The following is an 18305-nucleotide window of genomic DNA, read 5'->3' as shown; positions in this document are numbered from 1 at the left end:
ACTTAAAAATATCCTGCATCAGTGTAAGAAAGGTGTCAGTTTTATTTCAGTCATCAGTGTGGACTACTTCATACCAATAAATGAACTTACCTGTAAAAAATATGTTTCAGTTAATACTTACACATCTTTAAAAATTTTTGATTTGTACTTATAAAAAAAATGCCACACTTACGTTTACCAGCAGAAGTATTTATCAATAACTCTTAAAAATTGCTGGAATGTCTTCCCTCCAAAAATTGTTTCAGTAGCACAGACCTTCCAAACGTCTCGATTCTCAGAGAAGGAGGAGGGTCAGCAGAACCACTGTAGAGGAATGAAGGCAGTGGGTTGATTGGCATTGATAACATGCAGCTGTGGCCTTGCCTCAGAGGCAGTGAGTTGATTGACATGGATGATGTGCAGCTGTAGCTCTTCCTGCGAAGTGGTTAAATAGCCCTGAGGATGGTGGGAGAGGGGGTTGGATGGAGGAGCAGTGTGGTCTGATCTCTGGAGAAAGGAGCTACAACATGGGACAGTAGAATCTGACTGATAGTAAAAGCCTTGTTGCAGCCTGATAGCTTGTGCTGCAACAATTGAGGCAAACTGAGTTGGGCTCTGACTACAACAAACCACCACCTTGGGCTTCCAGAGGGGTGACTTTTCCCTGTTTAGAAGCCTGGTTGACAGTCCCTTGGGAGGGAGTCCTGAAGGGCAAAGGGGTCCAGGAAGGTTGGACATTCTTCAAAAAGGAAATCTTCAAGGTGCAGCAGCAGGTCATTCCCCATGTGCTGAAAGACAAGCCTGGCAGGGAAGACTGGACTGGCTGGAGAGAGAGCTTTAGCTGGAAGTCAGGCAAAAAAAAGAGTTTATAACCTTTGGAATAACGGGCAGGCAGCTCCGGAGGATTACAAGGATGTTGTGAGGTTATGCAGGGAGAAAACTAGAAGGGTCAAAACTCAGCTAGAACTTAACCTGGCTACTGCTGTAAAATAAAATAAAAAATGTTTCTATAAATATATTGGCAACAAAAGGAGGGCTGAGGAGGATCTCCATCTTTTATTGGATGTGGGGGGAACTATAGTGACAAAGGATGAGGAAAAGGCTGAGATAATTAATGCCTTCTTTGCCTCGGTCCCTAATAGTCAGACTGGCTGTTCTGCAGGTACCCAGCCCCCTGAGCAGGAAAACGGGGAGCAGAATGAAGCCCCGATAATCCACGGGGAGGTGGTCAGTGACCTGCTACAGCACTTACACACACACAAATCTATGGGGCCAGATGGGACCCACCCAAACAGGAGCTGGCAGAGGAGCTCGCCAAGCCACTTGCCACAATTATCAGCAATCCTGGCGAACTGGGGAGGTCCCAGAAGATTGCAGGTTAGCCAGTGCGATGCCCATCTGCAGGAAGGAGGATCTGGGGAACTACAGGCCTGTCAGCCTGACCTCAGTGCCAGGGAACGTAATGGAGCAGATCACCTTGAGTGCTATCATACAGCACATACAGGACAAGCAGGGCATCAGGCTCAGCCAGCATGGGGTTATGAAAGGCAGGTCCTGCTTGATGAACCTGATCTCCTTCTGACAAGGTGACCTGCCCAGTGGGTGAGGGAAAGGCTGTGGATGTTGTCTACCTGGACCTTAGTAAAGCCTTTGACACCATTTCCCCCAGCATTCTCCTGGAAAAACTAGCTGCTTGCAGCTTGGATGGGTGTACTTTTCACTGGGTAAAGGACTGGCTGGATGGCCAGGCTCAAAGAGCAGTGGAGAATGGAGTTACACCCAGCTGTTGGCCGGTCACAAGTGGTGTTCCCCAGGGCTCAGTACTGGGGCCAGTCCTGTTGAATATCTTTATCAACGATCTGGACGAGGCGATCGAGTGCACCCTCAGCAAGTTTGCAGACAACACCAAGTTGACGGACTCCGTTGATCTGCTTTTGTGCAGGAGAGTTCTACAGAAGGATCGGGAAAGGCTGGATAAATGGGCTGAGGCCAACTGTATGAGGTTCAACAAGGCTAATTGCTGGGTCCTGCAGCTGGTCACAACCATGCCACGCAACGCTACAGGCTTGGGGCAGAGCGGCTGGAAAGCTGCCTGGGGGAAAAGGACCTGGGGGTGCTGGCTGACAGCCGGCTGAACATGAGCCAGCAGTGTGCCCAGGTGGCCAAGACGGCCAACAGCATCCTGGCTTTATGTGATTCTGTTATTATGTCACAATTTGCAGAAGTGTGGAAAAAGTATTTGGGGCGGGGGGGAGGGTAGGAGGAAGGAAACCAGATGTCTGGTCTTATTTATCTAGAGGTATTTTCAGCTTAACTCAATTTAACTATAAGATCACTTGGATTGTTAAGGGTTCATATATGTATATGCTAACTTTAAAAAGCTACACAGGTTATGCATCTCTTCCTGACTATACTAACTAGGCATCATCACTCAGAGATTATATTGAAGCCTACAGAGAAGCCATGGATTCAGTGTTTTCTACAGCAAGAGTGCCAGAAAATCAAGACCTCTACACTTCAGCCTGACTCTTTTCATTGCATTTGGAAGTAGGCCAAACTTCTGGTTTTAGTCACAGAGAGATGTATTCTTATAAGCTCTGCTTTACCTTTATCACAGTTTGGTTTTAACTTCCCACCCCACAATCTAGTTCAGTTCACCCTAGAAGTCAGAAGCACCAAAGAGATAAATAGTGTCACTAGTTACAAGAAGTTTTCTTTCCGTCACTGAAATATCCCTGTTGCCATCCCAAACCCCTACAGCAGAGGCCACCTGCTGTTACCTATAAAGAACAGCAGGCATTTACAGAAAATACCAGCCTTCCTTTAACTGAAAATAGGAGTCCTAGAACATATAGGAATACCTCTTCTTCGACAGTGCTCATCAGAAAATTTTTCTTGGGCGACCAAGAATCCTCCAACCCATATCCGAAATGAACCAATTTCCAGCTGTGCATTCTGACATCTTCCTACCTAGCACACTCCTAATTTGTGGGTGGTCTGTCTTCTGCTCTGCATTCGTTTTCCTGGTTCTCTCTGTGCCTCATGCTTTGGTAAGAGGATCACACCAGATATTAGTTTATAGCCTGTGACCAAAGAAACATAAGGGATCATTCAACCTTATTTGTTGCGGTCACCATCCTCATTTTACTCTCCCAAAACTATCTTCTACCTTGCAATTATAAGTCTGCTTTATTTGTTCTAAGTTATGCCCCCTAGCATGCAATTTTAACCAGATGCATTTCATAGACCACCAGCCTTCACTATACCATTACAACCACTGTTTAAGATCATTTAGAATCAGCTGCAAACTTGGAGGCTGAAGCTGAACTGTAGTGGGACAAGTGCTGAGCCAGAGGGTTCTCAGCTCCACTGATTGAAGCGACTTGGTTTGACTTCCTTCTCAGATGTATTAAAAAGTTGAGTAATGTATCCACTTATTTACTTACATATCAATATTCCCCCTTGAAGGTAAGTATATGTCTCACCAAAACTAGAGCGACCAAAAGATAACGCTTTGAAAAAACTGCAAACTTTGCAGTTATGAGCCTCATGAAACAGCTTCAGCTCCCTTAAATCTTAATGACAACATGTGTAAGATGAGGAAATGTCACAGTGAGAATGAGGGAGTGGAAGTGGCATATCCCAAGGGCAAACGATTAACAGCTAGATCAGAGATTTGATAAGTATGTGAACGGTAATACTTCACATTTACAGGAATAAACAGTATTTCTCACTAACAATTATTATACAGATGAAAATAGTGCTTCAAATGCATATGGCTTGCAAAAAAGACATTTATGGAGATTTAGAGAGATCTTTCCTTCTCCCAGAATGCAATACATGACTTCAATGAAACATGATGGTAACATTCAACCTTTTACAACGAAGACAAAACAAGCTGGAGCCTTGCCTCTCACAAAAAAGCAGCAGCTTCAGAAGTCTTCTTGGCTACTGATAACAGTATGTCATTTGGATACAGTACAAGTTCATGGAAACTATGAGGTTACTTTTTCCTGATATTAAAAAAAAGAAAAAAATCATTATTCAATAGTGAAAAATAAAGCTACAATTGTGTAGTCATAGTATGGCATTTCCAGTCTGGATGTAGAACAGGCCATGCACACAAGAAAAGCCTTCAGAAACTGCATAAAACTCAAACAATTTTGTAGAAAATAAGTTTTATTTGGCTCCATTTGTACACTTTTTCAAAAAGAAATGCACATTCATACAGTTTGCCTTTCCCAGTGCATGTCTGAATTTGCTCACATAGAGCCATTAATAAAGGCAAAATGTGCCTTTGAAACCATTTCAGACACATAGTATTTTGACTGTAAAGCATCCAAAATTACTAATTTTCCAATTATAACTTATGAAGAAGTGTTTGGGTGTTTCTTCTCTGATTCATCCATGTAACTGTCCCACACAGGGAAGAGATGACAGAACTGCAACAAAGAACTGTCAAGCCAATGGCTAATGGTCATTTCAGGTAGAGCTAAAGATAGGTTATCTATTTCATACTGAGCTGGGGTATAAGAGAAAAACCCAGTGAGGTAACTTGCTCTTTTCAAAAGCCCTAAAACTTTGTTTCAAAACTACAAATCAGCCACTGGTAGTGAGAGTTTGTTTGCAGAGAAAGCGTTCTTTCCCTCTTTGTTTCTCATGGCCAGGTCTCTTTCCTGTTGATGGAGACTATGGAATTGCTTGCTGCTTCTTCTTAAACACTTCATGGAGAGGAGTAAATTCAACTGAGGCTTTCATACAGCACAAACAGTACTAACCCATCAAGTAGCCCCTACAGAAAAAAAACATGAGTTAGAAAAAAACCAACAGTTAGCAAACACAGGCAGCACTGCTCAAAAATCAAGAGACATACAGTCTTTAAGGACTTCAGACTGTCAAAAACTCTGCTGATCAAAGTATTTAAAACAATAAATCCCGTCCAAGTTACAAACTGACCAGCTTAACTACACACTCTTCCTTGGTTTATTTTCTTCAATGAACACTGAAAATGGATTAGCATCTTCTGAATCCAGCTTCAGTATTTGTTTGGAATTTTTGAAGCCCAGTTTACACCCTACGAAAGATTCTTTATTTCTCTTTACTATTATACTACCAATTAACTTATTCAGTATAACCCAACATTTTCAGGCACTCAACATAACTCTGGTCTCTTTCTCTTCCATTTCTCTGAAGCCCTGTTTCTTTAATGCACTTCAGAATGAGAACTGTCAAGGCGCATGTACTCCATGAAACAAAGAAAATATCATCAATGAAGCAAGAAAATATAGAGCAGGTTCCTATCCAGGGAACCCATCACTTCTATGTCATGAAACAAACTTTTAACTGTACTGCAGATGTTAAAATAGTATATTTAAGAAAGGAGGAATGACTGTCATTGTTAACACCTCATGGAGATACTCCAAAAATCAGGTTTCAGCTATTCTAAGTGAAATGGATGAACTGAGAAATACAAGGGGTAGGGACGGTGAATGGAATTGAAAATCCTGCATTTGGATTTTGCATAGCCTGAAAGCTCCAGGTCTTTCATACCTTTTTATCTGTGAATATATACGTATTAAGATGTTACATATATTGTATGCTTCAACACTATGTTCAGTTTTCCAGCAACAAAAACCCCCGAGACATTAGCTTCACTTTAGGACTCCTTTGGATGTTTCTGAACACTGCTGCCATCAGTTCTTCCAGTTACGATCTCTCATATACTGTCACTATAAAGAACTCAATTGCCTTTCCTCGAGTTCTTTGAAACTTTTTTTTTTCCTCAAAGCCCTACTTTTACCTGATCAGTACACTCAGTCTACCTCAAAATTCATTGTAAATCAGATTTGCTAATCATATCTTCTGACATACCAAGAACTGTCACCTTTTCTTAACCGCAGCACAATCTTACAGTAGCCGGCCCCAAAAGCATCCCACCTCATTCAAGGTAGCTTGTTCCACAAAAAGCATTCAAAAAAGCAACTTACAGCCAAGCTGCAGGTCTTCAGCACACCTCACTGTATTTTCTGTTACTCTCAAATTTAACATAGGTTCATGAGACACGAAAGAGAAAAAAACTTGAAGAGTATTAAATCACTTACGGTAATTTCATCCTCATGAAAACTCTGGCCATGAAGAAGCTCAAAAGCACGCTGACAAATCCAATAAAGAGCAAGAGAAACCTATTCAGCTTGGGGATATTTGGTGCATTGGATCGATCCAGAATTATGAATCCTAGGCCACCCATTGTGAAGAGGAAGCTGGATGCAAGCCCTTCCATAATATATTGCCCATTTACTCTAAAGGGAAAAAAAAGAGGGGGAAGAGAGTCAGAAAAAGATTAGTTTTAAAGAAACTGCTTAAATTTCAAGCCCCACCTACTCAACTTGGTTTAACTGTACAAATTCACAGGATGATTAACCTTGATGGCTGATTTTCTAACAAAAAGTAGGTATGAAAACTGACTTTATGCAATTACATCAATGCTTTAATATGCAATTTATCTCCAGGACTGATAGTCTGCAAGGCGACCAGTCAAGTGTACTAGTGGTTTTAAACATAATGGTGTATACTAACGGCTATCACACAACCTCATCAGTTTTCAGAAATATCTAGTCCAAAGTAGCACCTGGTTTCATAGATGACTCGAGGCATGGACCCATGACCCCTGGGCCACTGAGCTTTCCAAGTCTTATTTCCATCCCAACATTTAGGCAGCAGTGCCTGAATCCTCACCTCAGTACAAATCCCACTCAAAGCACTATGTCAGCATACAAAGTGCATCTACTGGTTCCAGCACACCACAAATGCAGTTCTCGCCTGCGGTATGTTTTGTTACTGAGTCGCTGAACCTGAACATATTGATTGTGGGGACCCAGCCTGGAAGTTCCCCAGCTCCTGTCAGTCCATACAGCTATACTTCCTTCTTACAAAGCTCAGATGGAGAGAGGGGAAGCCAAGATGCAGAAAGAATACTGCACCTGGATCATGTCTCCTGCTTCCCACAGTTACTGAACCTTTTTCCTATCCTCATAATTAACAATACTAGCAACGTCGTAAGATTGGCATGGATGAAACTACTGTGGACATTAATACAGAAATTAAGATTATAATTATTGTCCCACATCCTGAAAAGAAACAATTTTGTCTTGTTTCATGTTGTTTTCACTGAAAGTGAACAAAGTACACTGAAAGTGTACTAAGGTGCTATCAACTCCTGCAGCAGCCTAATTCATCTACACTGCAACAATCCGAGCCAGAGACATACATCTAGTCCAAGTCAAAATCTGTCTATGAGGCATGTCAGACTCACAGATTCAAAGAATTTTTTCAGTATTTAACAAAAGCTATTATTTGTTTCCACACATATAAAACACACAAGTACAAACATAGATTTAACCTCTTCAGACCATTTTGTCACTAAGCAGTCTCTAGCTTACTTTCAGTAACGGAAGCAAAAGGCTCAAAGAAAACACTGTTCTTACACATTTGTAAATATGTTCTGCATGTTCAGACACGAGTCCCAACTACACTAGAGTTGAACAGGCCAGAACCAAAAGTTTCACAAAGATTATGTATGCTGCTATTAAGCATGATTAAACGTGTCTGCATCCACCATAAAACCCAACTGTAGCAGCAAGAGTCTGGAAGAAAGAGAAGCACTGCCAGAGCAAATCTTTCTTATCAAATTTAAGTTTTGGAAGGACTGAGGTTTTTTAGTTGCATTCATTTCAATGCCTTTTATTATTTTTTTTTTTTAATATTTACAAACCAAAGACTGATATAGAAGAGATCCTGCCTTGCACAGAGGGCTCAAAAAAAAGTAGATGCATAGCTCTGTAGGAAAATTTCATTCACTTGCATTTAGGCATTTGCAGCTTGCTTGCAGCGGCAGAGCCCTTCTCCTACCTGTATGCCAAGAAGGCCACTGGCCTCTGATGCCCGTGTTCATCTGTCATTGACCCCACGCTGGGAGGTTCCACAATCACGTCATATATAATCCCTGCGAGAAGAAAAGCATGCATGATCTTTAACTTATAGCAGCAAACAGCGAGAACCACCCTAACACCGCAGGGAAGCCCGGAGTTGGCCCCGGGTCGTGTTTTACAACCGGCTTGGAGCCGGACAAGGGGGGTAGCAGCGGCTCTGCTACCCGGGGCAGGGGCCAGCAGCCCGCCCCGCTGAGGAAGAGCTACCCCACAGGCGGGTCCTCCCGCCACACCTCCCGCCCCACCGGCCCCTCACCTCCGGTGATGAGGAAGTAGGACACCACCACCAGCGCGTAAACGGTCATGGCCGAGGGCATGTGCACCCAGCTCGGCCGCTTCAGCTTGATGTTGGGGCACTCGAGCACGGCGAAGGGCAGGCGGTACAGCGTCTCCATGGCGGCGGCACGGCCCAACGCAGAGCCGCACACCGCTGCTCCCCGCCGCGGCCGCCCTCCGCAACCGGACACGAAGGCGGAAACGGAAACGGGCTGCCGCGTCCGGGAAGGGGTAAATTAACAAATTAAAAGGAGGAAAAAAAAAAAAAAAAAGGGCAATACAACGAACAGCCCAAACGTTAGGTCCAGACTGAAAGGATGGACAGAAAACGCTAAAACTTTTTTTCTGCCCAAAATCATTCTGGGAACACAGAGCGCCGGCCGCCGGAGGATTTAGCCATTTTACTCACCTGCCAGGACCCAACAACCCTGACGTGTCGGTGCTGGGTAACGGCGAGGCGCGTGGGGCGGGGCGGGGCGAAGGGGGCGGACGCGCCCCCGGGCCGGGTAGCCACGTGGCCGCCCCCGCCGCGCCGCGGGCAGCGTGTGGGTCCGTGCGGGCTCGCCACCAGCCGCGCTTCTGGAATCCTCCCTACGGGCAGGAGCAGCACCGGCCGCGGGGCGGGAGCGCTCCTCGGGGCCAAGCGGCCCGAGCGCTGCGGCAGGTCCCCGGCAGCGGGGGAAACCCCTCGCCCTGCGGTGAGCCTGCGCGGCCGGGCCGGGGAGACGCGGGCCCGAGGGAACGGAAACGATCCTCAGCCGAGCCCCCGTGTCTGCGGGGCCGGGGTGCCCCGTGCATGCGGCGCCCCTTCTGGCCCGCAGCCCGAGGAGACACACACACACACCCCACTTCCCTCCAGCCGTCCGTGCTCTGAGACCGGGGCAGGGGCCGAGCGCAGGGGGCACCTGTGTGTGCACAGGCCGGCTCACGCCTCCGCTCAGTCCGCAAACACCGTGTCAGCCCAGGCCAGCCGCAGGGCGACCCGCCACTGTCCTCAGCTGGGCAGGGAGAGAAGCACCCAGGGGAGGGATAAGGGAGAGAAATTCCACATTTTGAGTAGAAGCATGTGCAGTTGCTCTTGCTTTGCCAGTGGGGCTGGGGAGAGCCCTCAGGGCAGTTCCGTTTTCTCTCTACCTTTAGCTGAGCTGAGGTCTAGTCTCCTGACAGCACAGGGTTTCCTGCAGAAGAGGCACCTGCAGCCAGGGACTGAATTCAGAGTGCTAGTGAAGTAATAAGTCCATAAAGAAAAAAAAACAACAACAAAACCCACCCACCCGCGGGAAGACTGATGCCTTTCAGCAGACATCATTTAACACGGGGGAGGGGCAGTAAATATGATCTCAATACCAACCCTTCCCTCCACTCCCGATTACGTGAGCGTGTTTAAAAGCACCCACTCCAGGTGAACATGCTTTGCCTCACCACGCCATCCATCCTACTACCCACCACACAGAGGGCACCGGCAGCCCTGACCCACAGGACTGCCCCCATACCTACTGCGGCTGTCTGCCAAAAAAAAAAAAAAAGCCTTACTACCATTTCACTGACACTTTGCCTCACAACTGCTTTTATGTCTGCCTACAGTGGCGATACCAATTCTCCTAACTCATAACTCAATTACCTTTCAGTGCAATCACATCACTTATATCATATTATAACCATTATATTATATATAACGGTTTTCAGTCTTAGCCCTCCCGTTCGTTAAGATCTCTTTCTCAGTGCGATTTGCCTGTCAATAGATGTTTATGACATTTTTCCTAATTATTCCAAAAGTATTCTCCCTCTATCTTGCCTCCTTTCCAAAACCCCCAAGGAAAACTAATGTCACAGCTTTTAATGTAAAACAAGAGCACTTTCGGTACAAATGCTCACCCTACTTGCTGCTCCTGCTTTAAAACCATTTTTCCAGCATGCCAAAGTACTGAAGTTTGTACAAGCACAGCAAGGCAACAACTAATATTTTAACCTTGTAAACTAACTACATTAACAGCACCTAAAAAATGTCAGGGTACTAGTGTTAGTCTTAAAAACTCCTATAATTAGCTACAGCCTTTAGAACAAGTTTTACATTTAATACTTACCAACAATATTGTTTTAATGACCTGAGACACTGTGAAGCAAATCTTGGGAGGTACAGCTGCTTTCACCATGCATGGTGTTAAGTCAGTGTAGTGGTTTAACGCTGGCCAAGTGCCTAAGCACCACGCAGCTGCTCACTCACAGTGGGACAGGGGAGAGCATTGGAAAGGTAAAGGTGAGAACTGGTGGGCTGAAATGAAGTTTTATAGGTAAAGCAAAAATTGCACATGCAAGCAAGGCAAAAGAAGGAATTCATATTTTCCACGGGCAGGCAGGTGTTCAGCCATCCCCAGGACAGCAGGGCTCCATCACACATAACGGTTACTTGGGAAGACAAATGCCATAATACCAAATGTCCCCCGCTTCCTCCTCCTTCCCCCAGCTTTTATATACTCAGCATGACATCATATAGCATGGAATATCCGTTTGGCTAGTTCAGGTCAGCTACCCCAGCTGTGTCCCCTCCCCATTGCTTGGGCCATTCCAGCCCTCTTGCTGGCAGGGCCTGAGAAACTGAAAAGTTGAAAGTCCTCATAGTATACACGTTACGCAGCAACAACTAAAAACCTCAGTGGTATTAACACTGCTCTCACACCAAATCCAAAACACAGCATTCACCAGCCCCTAAGAACAGAATTAACTCTATCCCAACTGAAACCAGCCTGGACCACAGCAACCTCCTGCCCTCAAAGCCAGGAGGCACCAACACCATCGCTGTGAATTTGTGGGCAGTTGACCCAAAGTACAAGCTCACTGCTGCCAAAAGGGAAGTCTTGTCAACTCAGTTTTCTGTGATGTTCTTGGTTGACTGTAGAGAGCTTCAGAGCCAGGGTAAAGTGTGAACAGACATTATACAGTCAGGAGGAGGAATCTGCACACATCTCAGTCACAGATTCCTCAAGTGATCTTAGAAACCTCTTCAAATGGCATCCTCACTGCTCCCCGTAAGTCTATGTGCTCAGTAATTATTTCTCTTTCTTATGGCAGTGGTGGAGCTCACTACTTTTTGAAAAAATAGTTCTTGGTAAAAAATGGATACCCACATCTTCTCAGATACGAAGAGAAGTTCCAAATTCAGAGCTGGGGGTGAGGAATACCACTGCAACCCACAGATAGTGCAACAACAAGTGTGTTAAGCACTCCTGGATAGCATCAGAAGCACATTTACAGTTCTCTCTACACAACAGAATGAGGCAAAGTAGCAAAACAAGCCCATTTCCACTTCTTACAATTGCTTTTTACATCACATCACTGATAATAAACCAACGCAACTTCAGTTCACTACCAGAAGCCTAAATTGCTAATGCTAAAACCTACTTCTGAGAGCAACTGAAGGTCTGCCCTAGCTGTGCCCTGGAACTCTGCTCATATCAATCACACCTCTAACTGCTGACCCAGAAAGCACCCAACAAAAAGAATGCAACAGCTGCAGCTTTCTTCCAGGAGATCCAGATGTAGCAGTATGCAACTGTCTGGTGGATGCAGCATTGGCTTCCAGAAGTCAAGACTATTCAACCCACCCTCAGACTCAAGTAACAATAACTGCAGGACATACTAGTAGAAAAAATTTCTACCTTAGGCCTATACTAGCTGTCCTTTTCTTCATCTGACAATCTCTCCTCCCATCTTTAGTCTTAGTCTTGTTTGCTTTTCTTCAGATACTTAACTTCCTCCTAGGCCAAGTCCTCCAATGACCAATACAGCTGTTGCCATGAAAAAAATCAAAAAACAAAACCAAGTATCAAACCTGCATTGCTCAAAGTTACTCCAGCTCCTCTACGGGACTGTGAGGCAGACCTGGGAGGTCCTGTTTAAACCAGACCTCCTTCCACCCGCCTGATTTCCCTGCCCGCGTATCGCACAGAACACAGCATCCTGATTTACAGCATTTGTGCCACCAAAACCCAATTCTGCATTATACAAGCTGAGAAGCAGTTCCTACCAGCTTTGACTAGCACACGGAATGACAGGACACAAGAAAAGTGGAGCTTTCATTTATTGGGGTGAAACTACAAATAGATTCACTTTGACTTCTGGCTCTGTGCTTGTGCCTTCAACACCTTCACAACAATCTTCTGCTCCTCAATAAGAAAAGCTCGTTTGATTCTGGAAAGTAAAGAAAAAAAACCAAACAGCTTTAGGACATTTATCTACTTGAGTGAAAACACAAAGACAAAGTTACAATTAGTTTTGCTGTCCTCAAACACTGTGTTAGTTCCACAACAAAAAGGGAAACCATGGATGTTCTTGTCAGGCATCAAAATAACAGCGACAGTGTCTAAAAGTAGTGGTTTGGGGAATGAGGCCCAGTATGCCTGCAAATTTAGGGCGAGTGGCTTGTAGGCGAGGCAAGGTAATACCTGATGGCTGAACACTGGAAAAATCTACCACCTTGACTAACTTTTGAAGGAAAAAAACAAAAGCCCTCACTGGTAATCTAGTCATTACTTAAAGGCAGAACTGGCGTGACAAGTCATGGTCAGCCCTCTTCCTTAGAACTACAAAACTTTATGGGTGTCTAGTTCTCGACAAGAACAGTTCCCTCTCAGCATTAAAGCTTCTTTGCACATGAACAGAGAAGAACCCTGCCAGGTCAAGTCATGGCTAAATAGGATTATAGACACATGGGGCCACCATGCAAATGGGACCTACATGACAGTACTCGGACATCAACAGCCTATTTGGCGGTTTCAAGTTAAAAGCACAAATATTACCATACATACTCTTCTACCTTACAACATGAAAATGCTATCCTACATACCACCTGGCATATATGACTACCTTTGCAGTACACAAAACCCACCAAAGATGCCTAAACAGGCGCAGAAAACCTGCCCATTACAGGAAAGAAGGTGACTGTGTCTTTTGTTTAGGCAGAGAAAGACATACTCAGGGTATTAAAAACGACCTACATAAAGTGTTTGGGAAAAACACTCAGAAAGAAAGTGGCTTTTAACACAGAAAAGTTATGCTATGGATCTGCAGCCGTACAACCCATCTTCAGTAGCACCTAATGCCATTTAACTTAGACTCAAAAAGAAAAAATGCTGGCCAGATATGCACTACAGATGAGAAGACTGGCATTAGACTGCTGACTCCAGAGATCTGCTTCGATTACCATTCACAAACATGACATGTTCATTGTAATAAACATTATTCCTCAAACTTGCCAAGGAAGTATAGAATCTACAGTTGTTACACAATAAAACTGAATCCAGTTGAGGCCCAGCAAAGGCCATCTTAAAGCTTAACTGCATAAAGATGCTTAATAGGCAACCAATTAATAACTCTGAATCCCAAAACACCACAAAGAAGCCAAAAGCTCCATTGATTTTAACTAGTATCTTACATAAGACAAAATGGGATAACAGAAGTCACAAATCTTTACTACAGAGACTAAATATAAAATACAAAAATCCCAAATGAGCAGACTGTTTAGCACCGAAGCGAGAGTGCAGTAAGAAATCATTAAGAACATAAGGTCTCTACAAAGGAGCTTCACATGCATTAACTAGCTTAAACCGAAAGAACAAAATCGCACACATCACTACTAACGTGCCCCACGCTTACCCTCTCCATTTTACTACACCAATCTCAGAGAATAACCTTCAAAATCTTGGTCCACATTATGTATACAGTGACATGTAAAAATCTTGTATAATGTTACCTCAAGAATAAAGTTAGCTTTCTGCAAGCTTACCTGTCGCGAACACACTTAGCACACATGGAACCACCATAGGCTCTGCTAACATGTTTCTTCGTTTTTGACAGCCTCATAAGAACTTTAGGACGCACAGCACGAACCTAAAGAAAGCAAAAAAATGAGAAGTCTATCATAAGACAGCGATTCTGAATAACAACCGTATCAAGAAATTCACGTTGATAGGTTTAAAAAGCAGCAACACTTGAAGTTGACTAAGATGCAAGAAAGCGACAGAAGTCATGGTGGGTCTATGTGCCATCTTCAGTATTCCTAGGCTGAGCTTTTCATTCTACCTCTGGGGTTCACCAACAGGTTCATTAAAAAAATGGCCTATAAAAAAGATTATTTTCCCACAAAAGGCCATCAATATTCATGCATTCCCATCACTGTTAAGAGCCATAGTGTTACACCAAGAAAGTATTTGCGAGAACACTATCACATTAAAAACATTAATTCCTTTTTTCTAAAATTAAAAGTCAAACTTACAGGGATTTTTTGAAAGCCTACCTAATAGGTCCAATTTAGACTTTTAAACCTACTACAGAATCACCTTGGTCTAGCTCTAAAAATTGCAGCCAGCTACATCTCAAAAAACAAAAGAACTTTGATGTAACAGCAATGAGAAGTGTAAGCATTAAAAAAGCACTTCCTCTAAGTTTTCAAAACTTATTTTGACAGTTAAGCTTTACAACATTCGTAGAATATTTTAAATAAGAAAGTTGTTCCAGTGAGAATTCATCAATAAACAGGTCATATTATATTACTTGAAAAGGCTCTTTATGCTAAAAAAAACTGTTAAAAAAAATATCTTATGCTTACACCACGAAGTCTTCCTGGGCATATACCACATGCTGACTTTGGTGCCTTCCCCACTTTCTTGGTGTAAAGGTAAACAATCCTGTTCCCGGGTGTTCGGGACCTAAGTGCAGCAGAAAAATAGTCAGTTAACATAACAATCAAAACTTAAAATTAGCCTTCTCAAAAAAATAAGTTCTTGGAAACTGTATCTTACTTACAGTCTGGTCTTGTTGGAAGCTGTGTTGTAGGACAACCTACGGCGGTAGGTCAGGCGCTGAACCATTTTTTACACCTAAATTAGTCAAAAAGAAAGCAGCACTAGTTTAAAGGCTGAATGTCTACATGGAAGTTTACTTATTACAGCACCACCTACACCTAAGCACTAGGTCTCTTGCCCAGGGGCTGCTAATTCTATGTCAGCATTAACAAAACTAAAGCCTTTCCTCATCAACAGCCAATACAACTACATTAAAAAACAACACACGCCAATGCGCAGAATGTGATTTGCAACAAAAATCCATCCGAACTAACTTGAATGCAGCTCAACATCCTGGTCTTGCCCGTATGAGGTGATGCTGACCCAGCAAACCGTTCAAAGCTTTAGCACTATGTATTTTCTAACCATCATAAGCCTGGCTGACAAGCAAACGCCGTCTCTTGGTATTTCCCCAGACAGCAAACTGCGCCAGCCGCACTCCAGGCCCGGACCGGAGCCTTCGCCCAGCCCAGCCCAGCGCGACGAGGCCAGCGAAGGCCGCCGTACCGCCTCCGCGGCGGCGCCGAGCAACGCCCCAGCGGGGGCTCGGCAGCCCTCAGCGCCCCTCACCAGCCCCCGCCGCCGGGGCTGGCACCCCTCGGACGCTGGGCCGGGCCGGCCGGGGCCCAGCGCTGCAGCCCCCGGCATCGGCCGGCTGCGGCCCGGAAGACGGGACGGGGCCCGGCCGCGGAGGCCTCTGGAGGCCCGGCCTCTCCGCCGCGCAGCTCTGCCCCCGCCGGAGTCCCTCACCACACACCCCCGGCGCCCCCGGCCGCCTCTACCGCCTGCCGGGCCGCGGATGCGGGCGGATGCGCGCCGACCGCCCTCAGCTGCCCACCGCCATACCTGGCGCCGCCGGACCCGGAAGAGGAAGCGGAAACGCGCGGGTCAACGTTGAAATAGCGGCGCGCCGGCACCCGGAAGGAATAGCGGCACCTGCGCGCTGTGGCGCCTCTCCCGGCCACGGAGGCGGGCGGGCGCCGCCATGTTGTACGCGAGCGGAGGTGCCGGGCGCCGCCATGTTGTACGGCTGCAGGGGGCGGGCGCCACGGCCGGGGGCAGGCCTCTCTGCTGCAGGTGCTTCGCCTTGCACAGGGGGATCGCACACGCGTCCTCCCGCCCTGCCCCCACGGCTTGTTTTGGGTTTTGTCTGTTTTAATGAAAAAGCGTTTTTCTAAAAACCATCAGCGTCTTTCCTCAGCAAGAACATTTTGTTCTTCATTATGGCAGTTAGGGAGTTGTAGGCCCACAAGCCGTTTCTCAGCCTGCTCTTCTCTGTATCGCAGGTCACTCACACACGCCTTTCCACCCGCCGACCCGGCCCATAACAGACCTGGGAACAGCGTGCTCTGCCGCAAAGCAACCCGGGCCACAGCCTGCCCCCCTGCAGGACTGCATCCCTTCTCCTGCCATCCTCAGCGCGGAGAGGGTTGCCCCTTCCCTCTTTTTGCAGCGTTCTGGTTGTTCAGGAACGCCTGGCCTGGAGGGCTGCAGGCCATCCCCCCGCACCGCCCCAGCCCCGCAGGCTCATCCCCGCGCGGGGCTCTGGGGATCAGCACACCCCGACATCGGCCTGGCACCTCCTCGCTGCGCCAGCTGCTGTGCTGGGAGGCTGGGGCAGAAAATCCTCTTGCCTGTTGGTTTGCCAAGGCACGGACTCGCTGTCTCAGGGACAGGCACTCAAGCAGGAATATGAAGATATGAAACTTGCTCTGTCGGTCAGGTCAAAGGTTCACCTGACCCAACATCCCATTTCTGACACACAGGTACCTACAAACATGAGGGAAACAGGAGAGGGCTAGTTGATCTTTCACTTAATACACCCTCCCCACATTCAGCAGTCAGCACCTTACAAGCCTCCTGAGCTGGGTCATGTTTTTCTGACTTTGGTATTTAACAGTAGTAGATCCTCGAGCAAAGAAAAGGAAGGAAACAGCAAGAACTAAGGGAATGTAAGATTGCTTTTCAGCAGCCAGAAACAGCATGCCAGTGGTGACAGATCTGCCAAATTTGCAGTTACTAAAAAATAAACACAAAAGCTACCCCTCATCAGCTCCTTGCAATTGCATTAAGCACCACTTTTGTAGGGAGGAAAGGAGCGACGCTCACCGGAAGGAGCCCCACCGGATTACGCTTCTCCCAGACGTTTGTTTCAGCTCCCATCCCATGCATGCACATTGACAAGCAGAGCTGGCCTCCGCGCTCTGAAACCAGCAGCTGGCTGGCAATAGGAAGGCCCCCACTATCCATTTCTGGCCTCCCTAATGGATCCTGCTGCCACCCCGCCACACAGCACCAACACATCGAAGACCAAGAGAATTTAAAGCACACGTTTCCATCCCTTCTGCTCCCCAGCTGGTGGTGGTCCTGCTCTGCCACGCAAAGTCCATCCCCTCCTTCTCATGGCACACATGAATGTTGTGGCTGCTGCTGCAATTGGTGCTGACTTGTACGGGCAAAATCTTCGTACATCATCTGTGCGAAATCTCCCTCTTCAAGGAGCACAGGATTGGTCCCACCATCTGTAAGCCCCAAAATGCTCTTTTGCTCTGCTGGCCTGAGCAATGTTCTGCAATGATAACCAGGGACCTGCACATTAAATATGTAGGATGCTGCTGCCATCGTTAGCAGCTTCAGCTTTGCTTTTGGAGAGTACCAGGTGCCCAGAAAGCTTTGATGTGTGCTCCTGGCCTTATTTGCGAGTTTGTAACTCGCAGTTCATTGTACTGCATCCTCCCTGTTTTCGATCTATAATTATTATTTTGGCTAATTATTGACTCTTTTTAAGTGCAAATTATGGACATCAGAATTTTTCTAATTCATGAAAGAAAAGAAAATATGTATGAACTAGATTTTAGGGTATATTTAAAATAGGAGAATATTTCAGATGACAAGTAAATTTCAGAGCAATTAGTATTTAATATGAACCTTCTCGGCCCAGAACCCTGGGGGTATAAGAAAGCCAATTAAATTAGATTAAATATAATGCCTAAATATAAAAGTGTAACAGAATCCAATTGTTAGAGAACAACACTATTAAATTATGATGGCGTAGTTTAGTTTAGATGTGTCAGTGCAAACCAGGTACTATTTTATTATTAATAACAGTATTGATATTTTTTTGAACTTGCCCAGTTGGGCTCTAAACCACAACCAGGGTAAATTTAGGCGCTGTCAATTACATTCCAGTGGTTCACTCTAATGCACTGGCCTAGTTTTTCAA

General features: G+C 45.6%; 2 protein-coding genes across 2 annotated transcripts; both read right to left on the bottom strand.

The window, feature by feature from the left end:
* Positions 1–3753: 3753 nt before the first annotated feature.
* OSTC (oligosaccharyltransferase complex non-catalytic subunit) lies at positions 3754–8470 on the bottom strand. Its single transcript, XM_037380924.1, has 4 exons — positions 8224–8470; positions 7888–7981; positions 6081–6278; positions 3754–4771 (listed from the first exon to the last, which is right to left on the bottom strand). The coding sequence occupies exons 1-4, from the start codon at positions 8360–8362 to the stop codon at positions 4753–4755; spliced, it is 450 nt and encodes a 149-aa protein (XP_037236821.1). The 5' UTR covers positions 8363–8470; the 3' UTR covers positions 3754–4752.
* Positions 8471–12303: 3833 nt separating this feature from the next.
* RPL34 (ribosomal protein L34) lies at positions 12304–15993 on the bottom strand. The gene is made up of 5 exons (XM_037380911.1): positions 15929–15993; positions 15045–15118; positions 14848–14947; positions 14026–14129; positions 12304–12431 (listed from the first exon to the last, which is right to left on the bottom strand). The coding sequence occupies exons 2-5, from the start codon at positions 15107–15109 to the stop codon at positions 12347–12349; spliced, it is 354 nt and encodes a 117-aa protein (XP_037236808.1). The 5' UTR covers positions 15110–15118; positions 15929–15993; the 3' UTR covers positions 12304–12346.
* Positions 15994–18305: the final 2312 nt, after the last annotated feature.

The sequence above is a fragment of the Falco rusticolus genome, chromosome 1 (genome assembly GCF_015220075.1).
Source record: "Falco rusticolus isolate bFalRus1 chromosome 1, bFalRus1.pri, whole genome shotgun sequence".
Classification (NCBI taxonomy): domain Eukaryota; kingdom Metazoa; phylum Chordata; class Aves; order Falconiformes; family Falconidae; genus Falco; species Falco rusticolus.
The sequence above is the reverse complement of the archived record's forward strand: the minus strand, read 5'-3'. Positions and strand labels throughout refer to the sequence as shown.